General features: G+C 37.0%; 1 protein-coding gene across 1 annotated transcript in view; it reads right to left on the bottom strand.

Moving 5' to 3' along the window:
- The window catches only part of TMPRSS15 (transmembrane serine protease 15), a 142,236-nt gene that overhangs the window by 28,605 nt on the left and 86,632 nt on the right, over positions 1–26,999 (bottom strand). The window contains exons 18-22 of the mRNA XM_061426189.1: positions 22,206–22,316; positions 20,528–20,660; positions 6,660–6,755; positions 2,045–2,094; positions 1,712–1,886 (exon numbers count right to left, since the gene is read on the bottom strand). Coding sequence (XP_061282173.1) covers positions 1,712–1,886; positions 2,045–2,094; positions 6,660–6,755; positions 20,528–20,660; positions 22,206–22,316 — 565 coding nt within the window. The remainder of the gene's footprint in view (positions 1–1,711; positions 1,887–2,044; positions 2,095–6,659; positions 6,756–20,527; positions 20,661–22,205; positions 22,317–26,999) is intronic.

Genomic DNA, 26,999 nt, shown 5'->3' with positions numbered 1-26,999 from the left:
TAGTTAGGATAGAGGTTACCCATTGGTGACATGTCCAACGCATAGAGTATGTGTAGGTAAAGGTTGAAGTCTTGTTTAGCAGGGAATGGGAAAATTGACTGCTACAGATTTTTTTTTTTTTATGATATGGTAGGAAAAAAAAGATTAAAATAGAGTTATCAAGAAGCAGCAAAATGAAGGTACAGTTTAGATATGGGAGAGGCTTTAATATTTTCACCCAGATACAATGTAATGCACAGACTCAGAACTTTAGAAGCAGACAGACAGTACCTTGGAGAGTCCTCATGAAGCCCAGGTAACTGGCCAAACTACAAATCAGGGTCCTCACCTCTAGGCTCCCAGCTTTCTCAGTGTGAGTTTGCGCTCATTCTGGTATGATAGATATTTCACATTAGGCTCAATTCATTAATACTCATTCTCCCTGGACCTCCCTGTCTCCCAAACGATTTTGACTGCCTTTGTGGTTGACAGTTTATCTCCATTCATCCAAGAACTTTCAGTGTTAGTGTTTGTACAAAGTTAGTCTTTTAATCTGATTAACGACAGTTGTCTCTTCCATTCTGCACACACATTGCACTTTTTCACTTAGAGATTCTGGATGTTTGTGGCTCATTCTAACCCTCACAATTAAGGTCATTTCCTGGAGGCCTCTTCTACTCAATCAGGGGCAGGAAATCACCCTAGTCAGGGCTCATGAATCTATGAGGAAGCTACCTTTTTCTGACCTAATCCAGAAATGTTGGAGTATAATTACATAAAGAGGTGACATCCTTCAGGCAGATGAAGAAATTAACACATTCTTGGACCCAGGAATATTGATGTTTATTTTCTACCTCCTCCATCCACTCTCATTTCTCCTGGGGCACTGCTCTAAGGATGGCTGCTCTAGAGGGAGAAGACAAATCCTAGAATTCCGCATGCACTTTGTCAAATCATACTACAAGAAGAGCATTAGACATGGTTGATTCTTAGTTCTAAGTTTTAGTTACGGTTGGCGTGAAAACGGACTTCTGTGGTGGCTCAGCGGTTAAGAATCTCCCTGCAGTTCAGGAGACCTGGGTTCGATCCCTGCGTTGGGAAGAGTCCCCGGAGGAGAGCATGACAACCTACTCCAGCATTCTTGTCTGGAGAATCCCACGGACAGAAGAGCCTGGCAGGCTGCAGTCCATAGGGTCGCACAGAGTGGGAGACAACTGAAGTGACTCAGCAGCAGCACCAGCATCAAAACAGATCTGACTTGAGAAAACTAAAGAAAGCTTTTTAAGCTAATTCACAGCAAGGTGCTTACATGTGAATTTCAAAGAGAACACTTTTTAGTTTGTAACTCCAGATCTACTGATACATGCTTTTTTTTTTTTTGACATTGATGACTTAATGACAATAAATATTGTTCTAAATGACTGACAACCAGCACAAATCATATAGTAAAAGCTCATTTTATACCTTTAAAAATGCTTACCTTGTGAATAGGTGGAAATTTCGATTTTTGTGTATGTGGGAAACATAATTCTTGATGTAAGACTCTAATGAAAATGAGTTTTAATTGTACTTTATTTTTATACATGACTTTCATGGGAAAATTACTGGACAGTTTATAGTGTTATAAACAGTGGGGACGTTTCCCTGCTGGGAGGATTTAGGGAGGCCACCTGGAATGGGATGCACAGGGTCTGCCAGGGTCACCTCATTGGGGAAGTGAAGTCACACTCACCCGTACACGCAGTGGGCGGCCGACACCAGCCAATCCCTGCTCACCAGAGAAGCTCCGCAGACCTGTTGATCGTCGAAATACAGAGCAACGACCCAAGGCCAGGCTCCTTCTCTGGACTCATTTCCTCCGACAATCTTCGGGCTAACTTCTCCAGTCACCAGTTTTTTCCCACATGCTATTAAGATAATTGAAGAAAGAGCCTCTAGTTAATTTCGGTGAATTTCCTCTGATCCTGAAAATTGAATGGGCCACTACAAAATAATTTAAGGTGACACCAACTCCAGGACATTACACTGAAGGCTTGAAGGAGAACAAGAGGAAATATTTACTTACATTTGTAGTTACATTGTAGCAGAATCAGTGAATCCTCTAAGCACTGTTGGCTGTAATAGAAGAGCAACTATATTTAAAAAATGGTGCACATAACATTTCAAACAAAACATAGTATTATAGGTTATCCTATTTTTCCTCTTTAGTAAAATGGGTTTTTAAATATGTCATACTCAAAATGTAGGGAGGTTGAAATGTACAGCAGAGAATCTTCAATTGAAAGTCAAATAAAGCTGAGTTTGAACCTTTAACTCTGCAACGCAGGTGATTTTAGATAAGTTGCTCCATAGCCCTGAGGCTCAGTTTTAATATCCATTAGTTGGGGTATAGTACCGTATTGGAGTTTTGTGAGAAATAAAGAAATATTTGCAATGGAATTACTATTGTGCATTATACAGAATAAGTATTCCATAAACCATGCCAACTGTTAGCTTCTGTGAATCAACCTTGGATTTCATCATTCTATAATACAGAATACGCCTCAGTGCCCAACACTGTGTGTGAGGCTGTGTACTTATTCAGGGAATTCAATGAATAAATCATAGGTCCTATTTTCAAAGGAGACAGATGTGTAAACAGGCACATAAAGTGCAGGCATAAATAATTAAAAACTCACTACCTGTTCAAATATTTGGACACCGACTTTTTTCAAAGCCAAGAATTCTCGTTTAAAGAAATTAAAAGAAAAATTGTTTTAAAATGTTATACTTACCAACCACTAGAGATCAGTATAATACAAGGAATTAAAGAGCTTGCCAACACTTTTTCCTGATGCAGCTATGTAGCTATCGCTTATGTTAGAACACACATGTGCATATAATTTTAAGTTTCTATTTAAATATTTAACACCATATCTTGTGCACAGTGTTTAGATGCTTGTAATTTTAGAAAAGACCAAATCAAAAAACACAAAACATGACCCAAGATCCATGTGAGATAATAAGCACAATCAGAGCAATTCAATGTTTCTGGAACATACACGGTAAGTATTTGATCACAGGCATTCATGTTGTCTAATGGACAAATTCTTTAGAGTAGACATATTCAATTGCAATATAAGGAAATGTATATTTTATTAATAAGCAACGTGCATGTAGGTATATCTATCTATCTATAGATGTATCTATATGGCTTCCCTGATAGCTCAGTTGATAAAGAATCCGCCTGCAATGTGGGAGACCTGGGTTCAATCCCTGGATTGGGAAGATCCCCTGGAGATCCCCTGGAGAAGGGAAAGGCTACCCACTCCAATATTCTGGCCTAGAGCATTCCATGGACTGTATAGTCCATGGGGTTGCAAAGAGTCAGACACGACTGAGCAAATTTCACTTTCTGTAGATGTATCAGTATGCATTCAACATTCCCCAAAGAAGAAACCTCAGTTAACTCTCCTTCTGTTATCCACCTAGGGTTAAGAGATAGGCAGTTTTTAGGATATTTTCCACGATGATGTCCCGTCTCATCCAAACTTACCACATCTACGATACTCATCGATAAAAACTGATATTCAAAATGGATTCTATTCTTAGGTGTTAAACAATACTTAATGTTATGTTGTCTGTATAAAATGGATGGATTTCTTTTCAGCAAGCACAGAAAAGTTTTTGGCTAACTTAACAACCAGAAAATTAAAGTGAACTTCGCACCTCATTCTTCATGTGTTTTGCTTAACCAAACTTTTCCTACACAAGCACATATGTACTCTCAGAATAGAGCAGTAAGAGGCTTCATTTCCAGTCAGAGTGAGCAGTGAGTCCATTTGTCGAGGTACATTTAGAGAGATTAGAGAAAAATAGAGTAACTGTTCTGGTCTTCGGTCCTGGTGTCAGAACTAGGTTAGCCCCCTCTACAGGAAAATAGGCAGTGCCATATGCTGTGGCTTACTCCCAGTCCAGTGGGGCAACATTGGGATACAAATGGATGTCTCTATCTGCTGTGTTGACAAAGTGAACTAAATTCTCTCCCTATATTTGCCCAACAACACTGGCCCTTTTTCTTTCTTTTTCTTTTCTAGAACTGTTATTTAAAGTAAGATGCTGCCTTGGAGCATTCACAGTATAGATGGTAGAGTGGATGGTGGAAGGCTTAAAATCTCATGTTGCCTCCAGCTTCGTGAATGTGTCCAAGTCACTTATCAATACCAGGCTTGTTTCCTCAACCTTAGAGTGGAGAAGTACCACCTAAGTCACAGAGCTTTTATATGAACTGGAAATACCCTCTGTAGCATTGTAATGTTTAATTGAGATGCAGAATGTAATTGAGATGCAGAAGATGCAGTTTCGATCCCTGGGTCAGAAGATTCCCTGGAGTAAATAATAGCAACCCACTCCAGTATTCTTGCCTGGAAAATTCATTCTTGCCTGGACAGGGGAGCCTGGCAGGCTACAGTCCGTGGGGTCACAAAGAGTTGGACATGATTGAGCGACTGAGGGGTAAAGTGTTGATAAGCACTCTACATCCTGTATCTAGAACACATTCTCAACCAACATGTATCAAATCAAAATTTGCTTATCTAGGACTAGCAGACAAAGAAAAAGGAAGCCTAGTACTGGAAGTAGCGCAATTCTACATTTCCAGTTATATCAGGTCAAGTTGCTTCTGTAGTTAGAAGAATCATCCTCCTTGATATCCTCTTCTTTTTCTTATTTTTTTATTTTGACCACTAATGAAAGAGCATTTTCAAAACATCAGATTACACGGGGGCAATAAACCTGTCTCTTCAAAAAATAAATAAGTATATTAATAAATTAACTAAGTGCAAATATATCTGATTTCCTGCCAACCCAGTATATGTGGCTAATCAAGAAAGAGATTAAGAATGCCCTGACTTACTGATGTGCTGAAAGTTTCAAGTATCTCTGTCTATAAATGGTATCTCTTTCAAATAACACAAACCTACATACAATTGAGACATCAATGTACAATGATCCTGGTATTTTGTTGGTAAGCATAGAATAACCTAGTTTTATTTTAAACATGCATATAATTAATATGAAAATATTTACTATTTTTCCCTTTTTTCCTAACTCATCCTTAAATATTTGTAAAATATAAATGAGAGGCGTTCTCAACATACAATCTGCTCAACATCTGTAATGGTAATGTAAATTTAGACATGCCTTATAAAAAGGAAATCTATGAAAGGAGATCTTGTGGATTCTTTGCTTCACCCCCGATGAGACTAATAATATCAGCTAAGGCTGTGCAAGCATTCATATAAAGTATTCAACTGCAAAGTACTTTGGTACTAAAAGTACTCCTTTAACAATTTGTTTTACTGGTTGAACTTACAGAAATGGCAACTTTTCATGAATAGCTGAATAATTATATAATTTAACTTTTCACCATTTAATACGTTAAACCAAAAACTACAACCTACTGTACCAGCAATAATGTCTTAAATTCTTGTAGTTATAGTCTTTTCTTAAAGTTACTTTCTCCACCCACCCACAAGCTGGCCTTTAATGGAGCTGTAAAATTTGAAGCCAATTCAACTGAAGTTATCATTAATGCCCAAACAGAAGAAATGACATAATCTAAGCTAAAACAGATATTTGAATACAGGAAAGATGCTGCTTTTAAAACATGAGTAAAAGCAAACCTAATTTTAAAGAGTAAAAGAGAAATGCAGACACGACTTAGAGTCTGGATTCCTTCCGTTAATATCCATGTTCTGTTTACTAAGAAAAGGCTTCCCAGGTTGCTCTAGTGGTAAGGAACTCCCCTGGCAATCCACTCCAGTATTCTTGCCTGAAAAATCCCACAGGCAGAGGAGTCTGGTAGGCTACAGTCCATAGGATCACAAAGAGTTTGACAACTGAAGCAACTTAGCATGAACACATTTGCCAGGAAAAAGAATACTGTGCCTTTTGTTTTTCTTTCTTCTCTTTTGATGATACATACTGGCATCACTCTTTTTAGTCTGTCCAACATGTACTTATTTATCTCAACTCTCATAATTTAAGTCACTCAGTCGTGTCCGACTTTGCGACCCCATGGACTATAGCCTATCAGGCTTCTCAGTCCATGGGATTTTCCAGGCAAGAGTGCTGGAGTGGATTGCCATTTCCTTCTCCAGGGGATCTTCCCAACCCAGGAATCGAACCCGGGTCTCCCGCATTGCAGGCAGACGCTTTACCGTCTGAGCACCAGGGAAGCCTTCTATGGGATTTACTTTTTTTTATTTTATTTTTAAACTTTACAATATTGTATTGGTTTTGCCAAATATCGAAATGAATCCGCCACAGGTATACATGTGTTCCCCATCCTGAACCCTCCTGCCTCCTCCCTCCCCATACCATCCCTCTGGGTCGTTCCATTACTTTTTTTAAATCCAAGAATAGGGATAAAAAAGATATTGAAGTAAAACTTTTTGAATCTCTGGGTGCTATTTAGTTACACTACAATACTTCGTTTGACCATCTTACCATGTATATGGATTAGGTGATGTTATCCAATAGGATGGATTAGATACTGCTTGAAATTACCTGAATAACAAAGAGTTAAATACCTTTCAAAATTATATGGCCAGTATGCGATGGCTTCAAAATCTGAATGGCTTTGAAATCTATTATTTGGTCCATGTACATCTCATCAAAGAACACATTTTGTAACCTACCTTGGCGTTAGTATTAAGCTGCCATTAGGTGCTGTGTTTAAATTTACATATGGGCCACCTCCAGTAGAAAAGGTTGGCACGGATGAGTTTCCAGTCCTAGGGAAAAACCCATGAACAAAATAAAAATACAAACAAACAAAAACATAAATTAAATTACTAGTTATTTAATGCTGTGGATATTGAAGTAAACTATGAAATTCCTGACAAAGAGATTAACATTTTAATACTCAACTTCAAGTGTTTTAATGTTTAAAAGAAGTTATAGATCTGTAGAATTACTCACAATGACATAAATGTCATTTTAATGTTTGCATAATACTTCTGGTTCTTCTTTGCCTGCTCATATATATTATTTAACTGAGTTAAGATCAGTGCATACATCACTTGAGTGTCTGAGTTTGTCATTTGAGTTTTTCTATGTTGTCCAGAAAGTTCCATAATGGTCAATTATAATGACAACTTCACAGACTTGCTGCACCATAATTTATTAAACATTTTTTCCTTTTGAGTGTAATTCACCTTTTAAGAACGTGCACATTGTCTAAGAACGTAGAAAAAGGAGATCTTCAGTGTTTACTTTAGTCGCTCTGTTCTTGATATTTTATTCAATGCAAAGCCTATTAATAACTATCTTAATTTAAAGTCAGAAGCTATGTGATTGTTCTAAAAGATGGAGTATGTAGCCTGGTCTTCTGAGTATCAACCAGGGAGCCAGAATGGGTTACACACCTTTATGTGACAAAAGACATTAAGTTACTGGCCTTTCTTGTCCTTGAAAGCCTATTATAGCCATTCTGTCAACTGTGAGCCTTCATGGATGATGTCTTTTAATTATCCACTCTTCCCTAGGCTTAGGCTGGAAACTTTTAGCTTCTAAGTTTTTAATATTTTTCCTGCCTTTTATTTATTCTAGATTTCAATCTTCATATAAACTATGCCTTTAGGCTAGAGACTTCCTGGTGCCTGCTCTCTCCTCCTGGCTGGCAGGGAGATGATGTGCTTCCTATCTTTTGGAATATCATTATGGACCCGCCCACTGCCTCTTCAAAAGACGGTCCAGTGTCTTCCCTGGATGATAGTCAATGCTGAACATTTCCTAACTCTGTACACAGAGGAGATTCCAAGGAAGACTCATGGCTGTTATGATCAGTAAGAGGAAAAGAACTAAGGAGAGGGTGTTTCCTCTCTCTTTCAGGTCAGACAATACCTTAAAGACTGAAAGTGTCTAGTAGCTTTCATCCACTGAACAGAAAGCTGGAACAATGAAACTCCTATGTAATGTCCCAGAATTTAGCACTTGCACTTTCATTTTATAAACAGATGAAAGTAACTGAAGCACACAAATCAATGACCAGTCCTTTAATAAAATCTAAAATGGATTTACTGAAGGGAAAATGAGTCTTAGTACTATTATTGCTAAAGTTTAATATATTCATTCCATGCAGGAAGAATAATTATTTTTTTAAAGACTTATATAAAATATAGTTGTTATAGCTCAGAAAAGAAAACAGGAATAAAGATATCCAAAGAAAAGGAAAACATTCACTTAAGAAGATAAACGCACCTCAGTGTTAACAGGAGTATTATCTACAATAACCAAAATATGGAAGCAACCTATGTGCCCATGAACAGATGAATGGATACAAAAGAATAAAATTTTGCCAACTGTGACAAAATGGATGGACCTAAGCAATCTGTTTAAGGCACTGATAAATTAACTCATAAATCAGGATCCACAAAATGAATATCACCCAGGGGCCTGGTCCATGTCACAAATCTAAATCTAAGTCAACCTGCACTTACAGGAAGTGCTTCACTGTCAAGAAAATGTAACACCAGTCATAATCCATAACTCAGGGTTAGCTGGCTCCACTCAGTTTCTCAGTCGTGTCCGACTCTTTGCGACCCCATGGACTGCAGCACACCAGGCCTCCTTGTCCATCACCAACTCCCGGAGTTTAACCAAACTTATGTCCATTGAGTCGGTGATGCCATCCAACCATCTCATCCTCTGTTGTACCCTTCTCCTCCTGCCTTCAATCTTTCCCAGCATCAGGGTCTTTTCAAATGAGTTAGCTCTTCACATCAGGTGGCCAAAGTATTGGAGTTTCAGCTTCAACATCAGTCCTACCAATGAACACTCAGGACTGATATCCTTTAGAATGAACTGGTTGGATCTCCTTGCATTCTAAGGGACTCTCAAGAGTCTCCTCCAACACCACAGTTCAAAAGCATCAATTCTTTGGTGCTCAGCTTTCTATATAGTCCAACTCTCACATCCATACATGACCACTGGAAAAACCATAGCCTTGACTAGATGGACATTTGTTGGCAAAGTAATGTCTCTGCTTTTTAATATGTTGTCTAGGTTGGTCATAACTTTCCTTCCAAGGAGGAAGCGTCTTTTAATTTCATGGCTGCAATCACTATCTGCAGTGATTTTGGAGCCCCCCAAAATAAAGTCAGCTACTGTTTCCACTGTTTTCCCATCTATTTGCCATGAAGTGACAGGACCAGATGCCATGATCTTAGTTTTCTGAATGTTGAGCTTTAAGCCACCATTTTCACACTCCTCTTTCACTTTCACCAAGAGGCTCTTTAGTTCTTCACTTTCTGCCTTAGCTGGCTCACCTTACCCTAGAAAATAGGACCTGGCAGCCTGTCAGCCTATAAGGAAATCCTTGGCCTTTTAGCCAGTGGTACTCTGTTTCTCCCTTGCCTCTTCTAACATTCTATAAAACTCACTCTTGCCCCAAATCCCTCAGTAATAGTGCTCCACCACTTGTGAGACATTGTCCCCTCCTATCTATGGGCTATTTTTTCTTGAATGCATGTGTATGTGTGTGCTCAGTCATGTCTGACTCTTTGAAACCCCATGGACTAGCCTGCCAGGCTCCTCTGTTCATGGGATTCTCCAGGCAAGAATACTGACGTGGGTGGTCATTTCCTTCTCCAGAGGATCTTCCTGACCCAGGGATCAAACCTGCATCTCCTGCGTCTCTTGCATTGCAGGTGGATTCTTTATCACTGAATCACTGGGGGAAGTCCTTCTCCTTGAATAAAGGACATCAACTTGTTATTAAATTGGTTTAGTTTTGTCATTTTACAGTGACTACATGGGGGAACATTTAGAAGAGTTATTCATTAAAAATACACATTGAGGTTGTGGAGTTAAGGCTTCCTTTGTCTCTGGCTGCTTTTAGTCTATTGCTTAGTTGTCTTTTAAAGATAGATCCTGAGGGGATGTATTAATTTCTGTGGAAATTCAAAGCAAAGTCTAAGCAAAATGAAATTGAAAAAAATATTGAAAAATATTTATAAATCAGTTTTTAATCTAATATCTGTTTATCACACATCTACCACTGGCACTGCACTGTGGTGGGATTTTCAGTTACATTTTTAACACAAGCCTGTTCTAGAAGAAAGAAGACTAGAGGCAAAGCGTTAAGGATGAAGAATATTTAGTAAATGCTGAATGTTCTACCTGGGATTCTCAAGTACTGTTCCATAGTTACGTTTTCACTAGCTGGCTGAGAAAAATAGATTATGTATGTATGTGGACAAAATGACACACGTCAAGCTTGTATTCTAAGCTTGCGTTCTAAATTTGTAAACTCAAACTTTATATGAGAAAAAAACTGCAGTTAATGGTGCATGTATATTGTTTTGGGTTACTCAGAACAACTGGGTAAAACATTCTTTTGGAAAAAACTTCTAAAGTACTCACATAATTCATTTTTATTGTAAATATTGATATCAGCAACCTAAGGGTGGTGTATAGAGCCCATTGGTTCATACAAACATTTCCAGGCATCAGTGCTGGATATTAAAAGTTAGAATTTAATATGAGAGAGAGTATCTGCATTTCTAACCCTGCCAAGCTGAACTCACCTTTTTCAAACCAAACACGATGTCTTCCAACTGGTATTCACAATAAACAAAATATAAGCAGCAGAGGAAGTTTATGATAAACTATTTCTTATTTTAGAAAATGATGGAGATGATAAGGATACATTTAAAATATCCTTGGCAAAATAAAACGTTGGCAACCATATGTTAAGTCACTATTTAGTTCATAGAAACAAAATCTCAGAACTGAGCAGTTGAACTGTTGAGAATATATTATATTAAGTTCTTTAATTAAAGCATGTAACTGAGGCACTCCCTGACTCAGTTTCCTCTTTGCAAGAAAACTAGTTGTTCACATTTAGAGAGGCATTCTGTCAAGATTACAACTGGAGTTTGCATTTTTTTTTTAAATTCTGAAAAGGTCCCAGCTCTGCAGATTTAGATAACTCTGTGCATATTTGCATAACTGTTTGAAATCTGCAGTTTGGTGCCACATAAAAATGCATCTACATAGCATCACCTTGATGACATGGTAATGCCTCCTGACTGCCTATTTCTAAGACTTTATTACCATTTTTATACGTCGTGCACCCTCAAAGGGCTCCCCTGGCTTCAGGGGAACCTTATTCTCTGTGAGAAAAGAAGCATATAAATGCAACCCACCATCATTATTTTTGAGGTCATATATGGAGTATAAAAATACACTCAGAGAGGAATTCTAGAGAGAAAAAGAAGCCTTTCCCAAGGCGTCTTGCACGGTATTAAATCTTCTGCCTCTCTTCTCAGGTCCCTTGGAGGTTTCCTCTCTTTTGTCACCCTCCTTAGACTGTGTATGCTGTGATAAGAATTCCTCCCTGAAGCTGGAGCTTAGGTAGGGATGTTTTAAGCTTTGGACTCACTAAAGCTGCAAAGAATAATAACAAATGTTGCAAATGCTGCAGTCAGGCACTGTAGCTCATTTCACACCCCAAAAGGTTTAAGTAATGAATGGAACCAGATGGGATTAGTTTGAAAATGGTTTAGGAGAAGAATGGGCCTTCCCTTTCAATGGGAGGGAAAGAGGGGGATCGATTTGGCAGGACAGAAGGTAGGAGAGAGCGTTTTAATAGGCAGGGGAAGGGTGAGTGAAAGGAATTTGAGGCAATGGATGGCAAACCATCCCACTAGGAGAGTGGGGACAGGTTGGCAATTCCATAAGCATCATGACTGAATTGGACACATTGTAACTAAAATAGCTTATTCATTTAACACATTTATAACAACTCACCTAGCACTTACCCAGCCATATGTTAGCTCTTAGAAAACAAGTAAGCTTTATTAATTTTAGATTTTCTGATCTCAACTCGAAATTTCATGTCACACAAAAGGGAAAAAAAATTTTCTTCCCCTGATCAATTTACCCCTTTGTACAAGCTACTGTATTAAGAAGCAGAGAGAAATGGATAGGGTCAGTCTGGTAGCCACTCTCTACCATATTAATGGTATTTGCAAAGAGACAAACTCCTGGTATTTCCTACTAAAAACCAAAAACATGGCTGAGAGAAGTGATACTTCGATCATGGGAGAGGGGATCTCTGTGGACAGCATCTTGGATAAAATGATCTTAATCCCTTGTACTATATTCTTGATTCAATTGTAACATTGTTTTCTCAGTCATTGCCATTTATTTATCTTTGAATAAGAGGTATATGATATACATCTCCATGTTTACTATAAATTTTTCTTAGTGCATGCTTTTTAATGCCTTACTACATTTTAAGGTCATACATGCAAAATTTCCTTTAGAATTGAGGGTTCAGAAGAAATCTGTCTTCCTATGGATGGAACTGGTATTATTCAACTTATCTCATAATTAAAATTATGCGGTTTTTAATGTTTTCTTTTTGGCATGGATTTCCAGGAAATCTAAAACACATGTATGAGTAATTGTGGTGACTCTGTATATTGTATCTATTTGGTTCCTTCTTTCTTAGACCTTATTTACTTTTCTAGTGTATTAACTTTACCACATATACTCTGTTATAAGTCAATGCAGTTTCTTTTGAAAAGATAAGAGTGTAAAGAAAAGAAGAGAGAATGGAAGGAAATAGAGATGAAAAGTTGAGGGGAATAAGAAAGTGAAGACGAAAGCAAAAAAAATAAGGAAGAAAGAAAGATAGAGAAAGAGGAAGGTATAATTAAAGGAAAGGAGAAAAAAGTATAGTATCCCACTTGATTTCATCAATTTAATCCAAAATTGTCCTTGATCTCAAAAAATATACCATGTTGTTTACAGTTTGGTCAGTTGGAAATAATTTTTAGGAGGGAGGCTAAATGAACAAGGAGCTTCCCTGTTGGCTAAGTGGTAAAGAACCCGCCTGCCAAAGCAGGAAATGCAGGTTCCATCCCTGGGTAGAGAAGATCTCTGCAGAAGGAAATGGCCACCCAGGCCAGTATTTTTGCCTGAGAAATCCCATAGACAGAGGCGCCTTGGTGGGCTACAGTCAGTGGCCTCACAAAAGAGTTGGACACGACTTACGGCTGACTGAATAACAACAACAGAATGAACAAGAAAATGCTTGTTATTCATTCAGGGAATGATAGTTTTCTCCTGCCTTTATCTGTTTCTATTTTAGAATATAGACACCTTCCTCTCTCTCTGCAACAACAGTATTTAAGGGAATGGTGAAAGATATTTTGGTTTAGGGAAAACTATAATATTTGTTATTTTTATGCAATCATCTTTAAGTGAAGAAAAAAGCCTTCAATTAAAAAAGCAGAAACAGCAACAAAAACCAAATGAAAAACCCCCAACTCTGCAACAGGCTTTTGTAGACTAGACAACTGAGTTGCAGAAAATTTATTGGTAGATGATTCACAGTTGACCAGAAGAAATTTTATCTCTTTATGTGTATAATTATATTCTCAGCAATTTCCTTGCCCCATAAATTTCTCTGGGTCGCAAAATGCCCATTCAAGTTTAAGTCAAAATAAAAGTTAAAGACAACAAAGAGTTTGCTCCCTAAATTGAATTAATAAAAATAAGTGATTTCTTATAAAAGAATCCTTTATTTTCCGATAATGTGCTTTCAAATACTTACTAGGGTACATCAGGAATGAATTTTTCCCAAGCAAGCAATAATACCAACCTGTGTTTGTTGAAATCTTAGCCTTGATTTTTTTTTCTTTTTTCTAAAAAAAAAATACCATTTTAATGATGTCCTACTTATAGTGGTCTTTTTAAACTCTAATTTGATCTACTGAGTGAAAAGTTTTCCAGAGAAGTTAAAAGAGGTTAGTGTCAGAATGAAAAGCTGAGGAATCCCCTGGATTAAGCCAGAGTTGACCTGCACACAGGGAAGCTAAACCTGCATGTTGGGGCTTCCGGGGTGGTGCTGGTGGTAAAGAACACAGCTGTCAATGCGTGAGAAGTAAGAGAGGAGGGTTTGATCCCTGTGTCGGCAAGATCCTTGGAGGAGGACACGGCAACCCACAACAGAATATTTGCCTGGAGAATTCCATGGACAGAGGAGCCTGGCAGGCTACAGTCTACAAGGGTCGCAAAGAGTCAGATACGACTTATCACACATGTTCTTAGTAGGAGAAAAAATGTTTAATTATTTTTAACTTTGTTTTTAATACCAGATGAAATCAAACTGCTAAACTTCAGAGATGTCTTGTATAATTTCTATGTTTTCTACTGAAACACATATACAAGGTTTCTTGGGTTCTTTTGATATGACAGTTCTACTTTCCTGTAGTAGGAATCATTCAGCGTTCTTGAAAGAACCAAGACTTCTGGCTCTTCCTCTAGCCAAAATTCCAGCCTGAGTTCTATGGAGCCCCTAGCAATTCATGGTAACATGTAGCCAGTTTATAGTCTGAGGAGAAATAATGACATCTTTATTTTTACTAACTTGTAATTGAAACACAGTCTTATTTCTGCTACAAATGTAGGTGACTAACCACAATATTATTAGCAGCACATATAATTTTGTCACCAAGACAAATTACACATATCTTCAGATCTTAGTGCATTCTTCTAAAAATATGACTTACGCTCATCTTTGATAGCACAGCAATCATTAGAATCACCAACATATCTTATTTACTCTCTTAAAAAAGAAATATATAATATCATACTATATTTTTAACACTTTGATAGCTTTTTCAATGAAATGAATTTCCTTCAAAATTATGTGTATTTTATTCTTTTGCAACTTAAAAATACGTACATAAGAAGAGGTTGGTAAGTTCCACCAGACTGCCAGAAATGTTCATGACACATAGAAGAAGGTTAAGGACAACCACACTTTGATAGTGACTCTCAAACTATACAGAGCATCAGAATCACCTTAAGGGCTTATTCAAATACAAATTGTCAGTCTCTGTTCTAGACTTTCAGATGGGTGGGTCTGAGGTGGGGCTCCAGAATGTAAATTTCTATACATGCATCCAGGTGGTTGTTACAGATGCTGCTAATTCTTTTTTATCGTATTTTTTAATTTAATTTTTATTTTATATTGAGGGATAGTTGATTAGTTGATTTGCAATGCTGTGTTAGTTTCAGATATACAACAAAGTGATTCAGTTTTATACATACACTCATTCTTTTTCAGATTCTTTTGCCATGTAGGTTATTACAGAATATTGAATAGAGTTCCCTGCGCTATACAGTACATCCTTGTTGATTATCTATTTTACATATAATAGTGTGTATATGTTAATCCCAAACTCCTACTTTATCCCTCCCCTCAGCCTTTCCCCTTTGGTAACCATACGTTTGTTTTCAGAGTTTGTGAATCTCTTTCTGTTTTGTAAATATGATCATGTGTATCATCTTTTTAGTTTTCACATATAAGTGATATCGTATAATATTTGTCTTTCTTAAAATTTACTTGATGGAGGTATAGTTGATTTATAAAATTCTGTTAATTTCTGATGTAAAGAAAAGTGATTCAGCTACTAATTTGATTTTAAAATGAAGCACTGGGAACCGATGACCTAGACCACCCTGAACCTGAATGTCTGGGAACATGACTGGCTGATTTTAATGTATCATCAGGTTTGGGAAGTGCTGATCCAGCTCTTGGGTATACTTGTTTTCATGCCCTTGCCCATAGCAGATATAATTACCTACCACTGTGTTTTCTACATCTTTGTGAGATGATATGCCTATTACAGATTAATCTTAGGAAGTTATAAATTATTATAGTTTGCTATTATTTTCTCTTTGCTTATTTTTAATTAACGTATTTCTCATTCTAAAACAGGAAAAAAAAATAAGAGCTACAAATTTCAATTCAGGCAAATTATTAGCTTTTTAGCTTGGTCAGTTAAACCAAGTAAAATAAAATTTTTTTCACCATTTTGCCCATAGCCCCTCCTATCCAACTAGCCCACTGCCTCAACCATTCCACCCAAGGAACATAGCTAAGAATAAAATTAAAATTTTCTTGCATGTTGAACTTGTAAATTAAAATTTTAAAATAACAGAAAACATTTATTATTTTTTGTATAAAGTTAGCAAATTAAAAAATCATTTAAATTTGAGGTAGCAGTTATACTTTTTCTACTAATCCCTATATCTAATCTTTGCTGTTTTTTTGTGTTAAGGCTTTGCCTTCATAGTTGAAAATTTGGGGATAGTGACAGAAAATATGTACAACAACAGGAGCATTATTTGTCTACCAATTTCTTAAACTAATAGGAAACACAGATTCTATTTTCAATTTTCTATGAACCTATTTTTAGTGCTAAATTGTGAATACGAATTTGCTCTAGTGCTTACACAGGAAATTAAATTTTTTGGGCTCCAAAATCACTGCAGATGGAGACTGCAGCCATAAAATTAAAAGATGCTTACTCCTTAGAAGAAAAGTTATGTCCAACCTAGATAACATATTCAAAAGCAGAGACATCACTTTGACAACAAAGATCCGTCTAGTCAAGGCTATGGTTTTTGCTGTGGTCATGTATGGATGTGAGAGTTGGACTGTGAAGAAGGCTGAGCGCCAAAGAATTGATGCTTTTGAACTGTGGTGTTGGAGAAGACTCTTGAGAGTCCCTTGGACTGCAGGGAGATCCAGCCAGTCCATTCTGAAGGAGATCAGCCCTGGGATTTCTTTGGAAGGAATGATGCTCAAGCTGAAACTCCAGTACTTTGGCCACCTCATGTGAAGAGTTGACTCATTGGAAAAGACTTGATGCTGGGAGGGATTGGGGGCAGGAGGAGAAGGGGACGACAGAGGATGAGATGGCTGGATGGCATCACTGACTCAATGGACATGAGTCTGAGTGAACTCCAGGAATTGGTGATGGACAGGGAGGCCTGGCGTGCTGGGATTCATGGGGTCGCAAAGAATCGGACACAACTGAGCGACTGAACTGAACTGAACTGATGTATGTGAAACGTTAATTAAAAAAAATATTTACCACTCACCTCCCAACATTTTTAAAACACCTCTGAAATGGGAGAACATTGAAGTAATTCTATTTCTTATTTTGGGTTTCAGAATGAGAGGGTCAATTAGATGTTTTTGATATTTGAACTGAAAGTATCTAGTACAAGACTACTATGGGATTTAAAAATTAACATCAGTTCCTCATGGGGATACATACAGCTAATTCTATTTTTAAAATGTTAGCATTTCCTAAATTTTTAAAGCTTTATAGACCTGATGACTTCTTGATTTTAATGCCTTAGCAGAGCACATCAACTGCATCGTTCATTTATTGGGTTAATAACAGGGTAGTGTGGTTTCCTAGGAAATATTCTAAAAATCACTGCTCAATATTTCTTTAACATTTATTCTTGCATCAGTCTAAAATGTTTTCTTTCATACTTTGATCAGAGACATGAAAATGTTATTCAAAATTCTTTTTACTTATGCAGCTATCAAAGGTGGGGAATGAAAATATTTCATTAAAAATAGGAAAGCTGATGAAATCTGCCTCATATAATTTACTAGAACCTGTGGGGAATTGCATTTTGTACCCTAACTGTGTAAATAATCTTGAGAGGCTACAGTGCCCTTTTAATAAATTGACTCTTAAATTACTTTCCTCTATATGAAACACATCATTTTAAATACACTAAGGTTTCTTTTGTTAGCATGCACCAACCTAGACAAATTCGCATTAAGGCTGTAACTTTCTTTCAATTACTAGAGCACTAGGGAGACTAGTTAATAAGTGCTGGTCCAAAGATTAAAGTCTTTGCAGAGATTACCTGACTCATTTCTGAAAAGAGCCAAGTGCCTGACCTCATGAAAAACATTGTATTGAAGGCAGTGGGGTGTACTACTTGCTTAACACACACTAAAAAAAAATCTAGTTCTCTGTCCCTCTCTGTGACTGTGATCCATTAGAAATGAGGTCAGTGAACTAGAGAGTAAAATCTGGCTGGAGGTAAGAACTTGTAAATAGATAGTATATAGTTATGTGGAATTGGCCGTCATCTATACAGCTCAGGCCACTTTCTAGAAAGCTTTCTCTGACGTGCCCAAATTGAGTAGAGGTTCTCCTACAAGATATTGTATTTATCACAATATATTGTAATTCTCTATTTCTGTGTCTGTCTCTACCATATAAGCATTTAAAGTAAAAACTATTCTTATTTATCCAAAGACAAGACACATTATCACTGCCAATGCACAAACTTGTAATCTATGAGTAATCAAAATAATGTGTTTATATTAGCAACTGTTAGAAAAAATAATGAAGATAAATGTTCCCTTTCCAATATGCTCTTGCATGCAACCGGAGTCAGCTTTATGCTATCACTCAACATATTTTATTCAAATGCATTGAAAATATTTTTGGCAAAGAAGATCTTGATTACTTTCATCTTTCTAAAGGCTTCACCTTAACCCCAACATTGTCTCTTTGAGGGGACAGTTAGCTAAGGTTCACACATCACAGAGGAAAGAACACCTGTGTTGACAGTCATATAGTGATACTTGGTAATCTGTAACACAAGCTCCTGTACAGTCAAAGCCCAGTCATCCAGGGCATTTAGGTCCGTCAACTGTGGTCACAAGGTCAAGGACCCAATCTCCTTAGCCTAAGCTGTACTAAGTTCCTGAGTCTATAAAACAGCTCCTCAGGATGACTATCAAATTGAGTAGTGGAAGCAACTGTGGAAAATTCTTAAAGAGATGGGAATACCAGATCACCTCACCTGGTTCCTGAGAAATCTGTATGCAGGTCAAAAAGCAACAGTTAGAACTGGACATGGGACAACAGACTGGTTCCAAATTGGGAAAGAAGTACGTCAAGGCTGTTTATTGTCACCCTGCTTATTTAACTTCTATGCAGAGTACATCATAAGAAATGCTGGGCTGGATGACACAAGCTGGAATCAAGATTGCTGGGAGAAATATCAATAACCTCAGATATGCAGATGACACCACCCTTATGACAGAAAGCAAAGAAGAACTAAAGAGCCTCTTGATGAAAGTGGAAGAGGAGAGTGAAAAAGTTGGCTTAAAACTCAACATTCAGAAAACTAAGATTATGGCATCCAGTCCCATCACTTCATGTCAAATAGATGGGGAAACAATGGAAACAGTGAGAGACTTTATTTTTCTGGGCTCCAAAATCACTGCAGATGGTGATTGCAGCCATGAAATTAAAAGACACTTTCTACTTGGAAGAAAAATTATGACCAACCTAGACAGCATATTAAAAAGCAGAGACATTACTTTGCCAACAAAGATCCGTCTAGTCAAAGCTATGGTTTTTCCAATAGTTATGCATGGATGTGTGTGTTGGACTATAAAGAAAGCTGAGTGCTGAAGAATTGATGCTTTTGAACTGTGGTGTTGGAGAAGACTCTTGAGAGTCCCTTGGACTGCAAGGAGATCCAACTAGTCCATCATAAAGGAAATCAGTCCTGGGTGTTCATTGGAAGGACTGATGCTGACGCTGAAACTCCAATACTTTGGCCACCCGATGCGAAGAACTGAGTCACTGGAAAAGACCCTGATGCTGGGAAAGATTGAAGGCAGGAGGAGAAGGGTACAACAGAGGATGAGATGGTTGGATGGCATCACTGACTCAATGGACACAAGTTTGAATAACTCTGGGACTTGGTGATTGACAGGGAGGCCTGGCGTGCTGCAGTCCATGGGATTGCAAAGAGTCAGACATGACTGATCAAGGGAACTGAACTGAGTGGAAGCAAATAACTTCCTAGGGCCTCACCTGCATGGACTCACTATTTATCTAAAAGCAACATTAAAGTAGGAATCTCGAGTCAGTGCCACTTATCCAGTGCTTTACTTGAAGTGAGGATATACAACTATCCATTTCAGAGTTTTGTTGCTTTTTCATCAAAAAACATTATGCCCCATAACCAACACCCCACCGACTCAATGGACATGAGTTTGAGCAAACTCTAGGTGATGGTGAAGGACAGGGAAGCCTGGTGTGCTGCAGTCAATGGGGTAGCAAGAGTCGGACATGACTGAGTGAATGAACTGAACTGATAGTAATTTTTTGAGAGTCATTAATATGGAATTATTACTTGAATTAAGTCTTACAATCCTGCACATTTTCTTTCTCATGACAATAATACTTCTTCAAATTTTCCAAAAGAACTATCATGAATGGGTCAGGAAGACATAGCAAAAGCATGTTCTCTCCATTACCCATGTGATTAATTATAATTACATTATAATAGAGCATAAAATGGAACATTTCCTTTTGTTAAAGAAGACAACTTATGAACAATATTTAATGACATGAGAAATGTTCATGCATAAATAGGTTACAAAACAGCTTATAATATGGTATTTTGCATGATTTTATAATATACTATTTCTGTATACTCATATTTATGTAATATTTCTTGAAAGATTATTAACTGTGGTTGTCTTTTTGAGAATGGGGTTAAACAAGATTTATGTTTTCTTCCTTTTGAGCATATGTATTTTCTAAATTCATGACTTCCACAAATTTTAAATTTCTTAGTAAACCCAATTTGAAACCCATAAAAAAGCTTGAGAATAATTTGAGAGCTGAGTGCAATTACTTACCCTAGTCCCAGCAGCTGACACACATCATCTGAGATCTGGGTTGTCCAGTTCTCGGCACAGGCTACATGCCATATGCTTTGGATCCTGAACTGCACCAAACCACTGCTGTCTGTCGTGCCATTGAAGAGACGCACTAAAAAGATGAGATCATACACAAGGTCACTGTGACCCAAGCCAGTAAGCACATGTTGGACTCTTAAGCCAAATATGTAATGTTCTTAACATTTAGAGATTGATAGTGTATGATTTTTCTTAAGAACATGCTGGAAGTCTTAAGTTGAAAACGATAAGTTTGGTAGTATGAATTTTGCTTTTTCATGTGTTTATAAAGATGGAACTGGCAGAGATACGTAAGTTCCTTGCATATCAGTACAGCACATAAACAGAAAATAAAGCTATTTTGAAGAGCTTATCTTATAAGCATAGTTACCAAAAGAAGGAAAACAAATTCAAGAACAACTTTAAACATTTTTTTTCTTACTTCTCTCTCCGGAAGGTATTTTCTTTGACCTTATTTTTCTGCTGTTTGGTTTCTGTCATTCCCCCTTCAACTGACAACCATTTTGGACAGAGTGTTAAGGCCATTAGTGGTTAGGTGGGAGACTGGGCTAAGAGAGTTAGTTTATCAAACAGATAAAATATCATCCATCATAGTTTTTCCCGCAAATGCCATACAATAATTCTGAAAGTGTTTGCTACTGTTCACCATTTTTTCTGATGATAAAAAGAATAAAGGCATTGCCTGTAGAATTAGACAGACTTGGGTTGAAAACATAGCCCTAAGCCTTACTAGATGTGTAATCTTTTGCAACTACTTAACTCCTCCAAGCCTCAGTTTTCAGTGAAACAGAGTTAATTCCAATGATGTTAAGATCATTTTACAGCACTCCGTTACAGCACATGCACATCATAAATAGCTTTTACTATTTTTTTTTTTGAAATTATAAAGTAGGACAGAGTAAAAGTAGTCATTATTCCTAATGTAACAGAGAGCTGGAGGAGGGCTGGACAGGAGACTCAAGGCAGGAGGAGAATTAGATACTGAAGAATCAAGAATGCAAGGAAAAGTCTAAGAAAGTCCGTTATAAATGAGCATGAGGGGCCTCTGTGTGTAGGTAAGGTACAAAGTATAAGAGTAAGAGTGGTGGCTAGACTGGCTGGCATGGGCTGTTGTCTTTCTGAGGTATTTTATGCTCTTTACTTGAAAATGCTTTGTCCTAGACCTAAAGCTGGGCTTCCCAGGTGGCCATAGTGGTAAAGAGTCTGCCTGCCAATGCAGGAGACCTAAGAGGTGCAAGTTTGATCCCTGGCTCAGGAAGATCACCTGGAGAAGCAAATGGCAACCCACTCCAGTATTCTCGTCTCGGAAATCACATGGACACAGGAGCTTGGCAGGCTGCAGTCCATAGGGTCGCAGAGAGTCATACACGACTGAAGCAACTTAACGCACACAGACTTAAAGGTATTAAATGTAGTCAACTTTAAACAGAAATAAGTTTGCGCGTTAGCATTTCTTATAACCAGAATGGTGGCAGAGGCACTAAAATCACCAGGAAATCATAACCCATAAGTACCAAGATATGTCCTAATAGATATAGTCATAATCTTCCTTTTGCATTTGTAGAATCCAAATGTAGAAATTAAGATGATCAAAGTTTCTCCTAAAAATAAAACGTACCACAGTGTGCTTCATCTGAGCCATCCTTACAGTGTGGAAAACCGTCACAGAGATTCACCAGCGGAATACACTCCCCATCCTTGCACTGAAAATTGTCTTCCTTGCAGGGTTCTATGCAGGGAAAAAATATGTATTGTATAGGATAGTGAAATGACAAATAGACCATTCTGGAGTACCCATCCCATTTTTGTCCCTTTAAACATCCATTCTTTGCCACAGTCCTTGGTTAACCTGACTTTGATATTGAATATGAGAAAACAATTCCTCCAAATGCTTTTGCAATAGTCCTGTCAAAGCTGGAGACATGGTTTAGTTAGAATATGAACAAAACCTTAAGTGTCTCTGCAGCAGAGGGCAGGGCAGTTCCAAGCGATGTGTGAGAGATTTTGGACATACCATCCCACACAGTCTCTGTGAATCTTATACATTCTTCCAACCCAATGAATGTGAATGTACAAGTAACAACCACTGGAATGTTCACAAGTATAGAGAGATCTCCTGGTTTTACCAGCTAAATGATACCTCTAACCCTTTCTTACATAGAAATGTGGAAGCTGTCTTTCGGTGGAATCAAAGTTGTACCAAGCTGGAAATAGTTTAATTAAAGCATGGTCAGGTGGGAAAAAGTCATCTAAAGAAATGGAAACTGCAATAGCAGTCATTTGAAAGGAAACAGGGAAAGCAGGGCTGAAATTATTGGGAATGTGCTTGGACATGAAAACACAAAAGGACAATGAAGAGGATCGGAATACATATATGGTGCTTGCTTCCAGAATTTGAGTTGTGCAAAAGATGTCTACTTGATGTAGTCATTGTTGAAAGGGAGTGAGAACTATGCTTCCTGGAAATGTTTGTTTATTCTTATGGAGTCTTGCTCTTGGGGAACCCTCATCTCACTGGAAAAGAGGGGTTTGCTACCCTAGAGTTGTTTTCTGATTGTGGCTTGGGAGGAGTAGCTACATCCTGATATTAGAATCTCCACTGGGGCCATGTGGAATCTGGATTTTTTTGAGAAAGGAAATAGCAGTTGGGTATTAAAAGGCTTTTCTTGGGCTCCAAATAGTGACTGCAGCCATGAAATTAAAAGATGTTTGCTCCTTGGAAGAAAAGCTATGACAAACCTAGACAGTGTATTAAAAAGCAGAGACATTATTTTGTCGACAAATGTCTGTATAGTCAAAGCTATGGTTTTTCCAGTAGTCATGTACAGATGAAAGGCTGGACCATAAAGAAGCCTGAGTGCAGAAGAACTGATGCTTTCAAACTGAGGTGCTAGAGAAGACTCTTGAGAGTCTCTTGGACACAGCAAGGAGATCAAACCAGTCAATCCTAAAAGAAATCAACCCTGAATATTCATCGGAAGGACTGATCCTGAAGCTCAGGATTGAAGCTCCTCCAATACTTTGGACACTTGATGCGAAGAGCTAAGACATTGGAAAAGACCCCGATGCTTGGAAAGATTGAAGGCAGGTGGAGAAGGGGACGACAGAGGATGAGATGGTTGGAAGGTATCACTGACTCAATGGACATGAGTTTGAACAAACTCTGGGAGACAGAGAAGGACAAGAAAGCTTGGTGTGCTGCTCCAAGGCATCACAAAGGATTGCACATGACTGAGTAACTGAGCAACAACAAAGATGGGTAAAAGCAAAGCTTTTTCTATAAATGCTCTCATTGAGTCCATTCATTAAATTGAATCTGTAATTTACTAGCTGTAATATCCATATGCCTTGTTTCTTCATTTTTATATGCCTTGGACTTGACAAAATGACTGGAACAAAGTAAGAATCAGTAGATATTTGTTAAATGTTAAGTGAATTAATTTGTATTAGGTAAGTGGATATGCCTCAAAAATCAGCATGCACATTAATCATAAACACGAAGAAATCATTAAAAGTATGATTTCAAAAAATACATTTAAAAAGTAGACAGTTGATTGGCTGATGATAGCTATTGACTTGAAAAATAAAAATCAAATCTATGAATTATGAAGGTAAAATTTAATTGTTTGAATTTGGGGTACAGGTTAAAACATAAGCTCTGGAGTCATGTGACTGATTTGACCTTCAATTTAAACATTTTCTTTTCTTTTCTTTTTGACCTTGGACAAATAAATTAATCTTTTGAAGCTCAGTTTCTTTGATATAGTGGGATAAATACTGCTTATGTCTTAGGTATATCATGAGAATCATTTTTTAAAAAATTGAATGTATTTACTGTGCCAATATGAATACACTGAATGCAGAATAAATTTTATCCTTAACAGTAAAAGTAGCAATCCTTAGAGGTCATCCTTTTCATTGATACTTCTGTGTGCTGGTTGCGCTACTTTCTTCTCCAGATAATGCAAGAAGTCATACCTAATGCTTTCCTCCAGGAATCTCACAGCAATAATTGGAGGTATTTGTATCTGTTATTTTAAACTTTAATAAAGCCTATATTTTTTCAACCCAAATTTAAGTTACTTTAATAAAAAATACTTTAAGAAAGGCGTGATTGGGATAGTTGCTTCTACAAATGTTTATCCACCAAGTGTAGGTTACATATATCAAATATAATACTATTAGGAAGGTTCTTGTAAATGCAATTATCAATTTATTTCACGAACACATATTTCCAAACCAGATTAGTGAGACAATAAATGGGCAAAGACAGCTACTTATTCTATAGGCAAGCCTCAATGTTTTAACTGACTTTATATTTTAATCTTTCCAGTATTAAGTTTAGAAAGCAGAAGTACTTAAAACGAGGTATACGTGTGTTGAATTTAAGTCTATTTTAATTCTATATTTTAATATATATTATATTTATTTTAAAAGCTGACAGCTTAATTTTGTATCCATAATCAAATAACTTAATATACTTATAGAATATTAGTCACCACTAGTTATTTTTAAATTATCCCATTACTTTGTTTTCATAGATTTTTAAAGTCATTAGGTAAAAATGAGTTTTAAATGCCAATAATTTAATCATTGATAATTTATTAATAATTTTACTCTTTTACTGGTATAGCCAGGCTATATTTAATTCAAAAAGCATGTATCCATTGAATTAAAATTTAAATAACTGAATAAAAACATGAATGAAAGCATGTGCAAATATCTGAAAATTGTAGTTCATTTTTCTGCTCTAGCCAAAGCTGTTAGTGTTATACCAAATGAACACAGAAAAATTACCCTATCTTCATAAGATGAGTCTGTTGGATTAAAAATAATGCTGAATGGGAAAAGATAATCTATTGCTGCTGAACTGAAAATAAATGACAAATTCTGAGAAATTTAAATAAATTGTTTCAAAATTTCCCTTTACGTACATGAACTGGATTCTGATTCTTCGCAGCATGTAACAATTCGACTTCAAGAATTTAATCCAAAAGTTTAACTCTCTGGGGCCTCTGGAGTCCTATTTCTGATCATTTTATGCCCATAGTGAGAGAGACAAAAAGAAACATTGCTAAGAACTGAATTTCCCCATCTCCTTTTTATGAAGTTTCCAATAGCCCTGCCTCATTTAGTCAACATATGCCTGGTTTTAAATGGAACTGAACTGATCTCTAAGGCACATGCCACACGATCTGGGGAGGGCGCTGAACCCCTAAATGTAATCAGCTGCCACTTCCACAGTTGCCAGATAAGCACTATTGAGTTCCAAATTAAGACTCTGAGATTCAGAAAAGAGCAATGAGGGGACATTCAGAGGAGAGTGATCTTAATAAATCCTATTTCTTATACTCTAGTTTAATGTAAATAAAATGTGAAAACTAAGATAAAGAAAGAAGAAACAAAAAATATGTTGTACAATAGTTTTACATGTCACTTAAGTACTTTGGAAGGTATACCTAAAATATCTTAGAAGATAAATGAAGCACATTCATGCTGCATATTTATGATATTCCTTTGCTCCTGTTTTCCTGAAATGACCAGCAAAGCAGGACACCAATATAAAGATGTGTGTGCCTAATCTCTCCTTCCATTACCAGTGTGATTATCTGCCACTGCCAATTCACTGTGTCTGTAATTGCTTTTCAGCCTTTTGGTGTAAAAAAACCCCTCTGGGAGAAGATTATGTTGATAATGACTCAATCACTCCATTTTCTGGTCCCTAGCAGCATAAGTCTTCCCTGGCCAAGAGGAATGCTGAGACCACATTCTCAACATATTCAACACAGAGTGATGGTCATGGAAGACTCCATTTTAGTTTCAATCCAGGAAATTTTCTCTAAATGATTTATTGCCTAAATAACATTATCATAGTAACTGAAATCTTTTGAAAGGGCAAACAAATAAAAACAATACCTAGGCCATAAATCTCCTATCTATTTTGTGTTGTAAGCCATAGATTATGTTCTTTTGGCTTTTATCTTGACTAGAAATTGCGTGTAATATTTTTCAAAGTCGTAATGTATTTACTTTATTAGAAGACTTGAATAAAGCCAGCAACTGTAATATTTTTGATGAAAGAGGTGTTGCTGCCTTCCTTTCCCCAACCTATTCTCTTATAATTCTTTCCTCCCTTTTTCCTTTACAATTTAAAATATGGCTTAAAGACCTACTATTTCTCTAAAATTTTGTTTCAAGATGTTTTCATTTTTGCTGATGGTAGATGGTCAATAATTACTTTTTTGGATACATTCACTCCCTTATTGATTACAGCTATTAGGTTTTCTTAATCTCATTAGTTCAATTGGTTTTACAATTCATCTTCATTACTTTAAAAATATAGTAATTTTCAGTCAGATACAGAAAGACCAGCATCATATGACATTACTTATATGTGGACTCTAAAATAATG

The sequence above is a fragment of the Bos javanicus genome, chromosome 1 (assembly GCF_032452875.1).
Source record: "Bos javanicus breed banteng chromosome 1, ARS-OSU_banteng_1.0, whole genome shotgun sequence".
NCBI lineage: Eukaryota > Metazoa > Chordata > Mammalia > Artiodactyla > Bovidae > Bos > Bos javanicus.
This window is presented reverse-complemented; position numbering and strand designations above follow the sequence as displayed.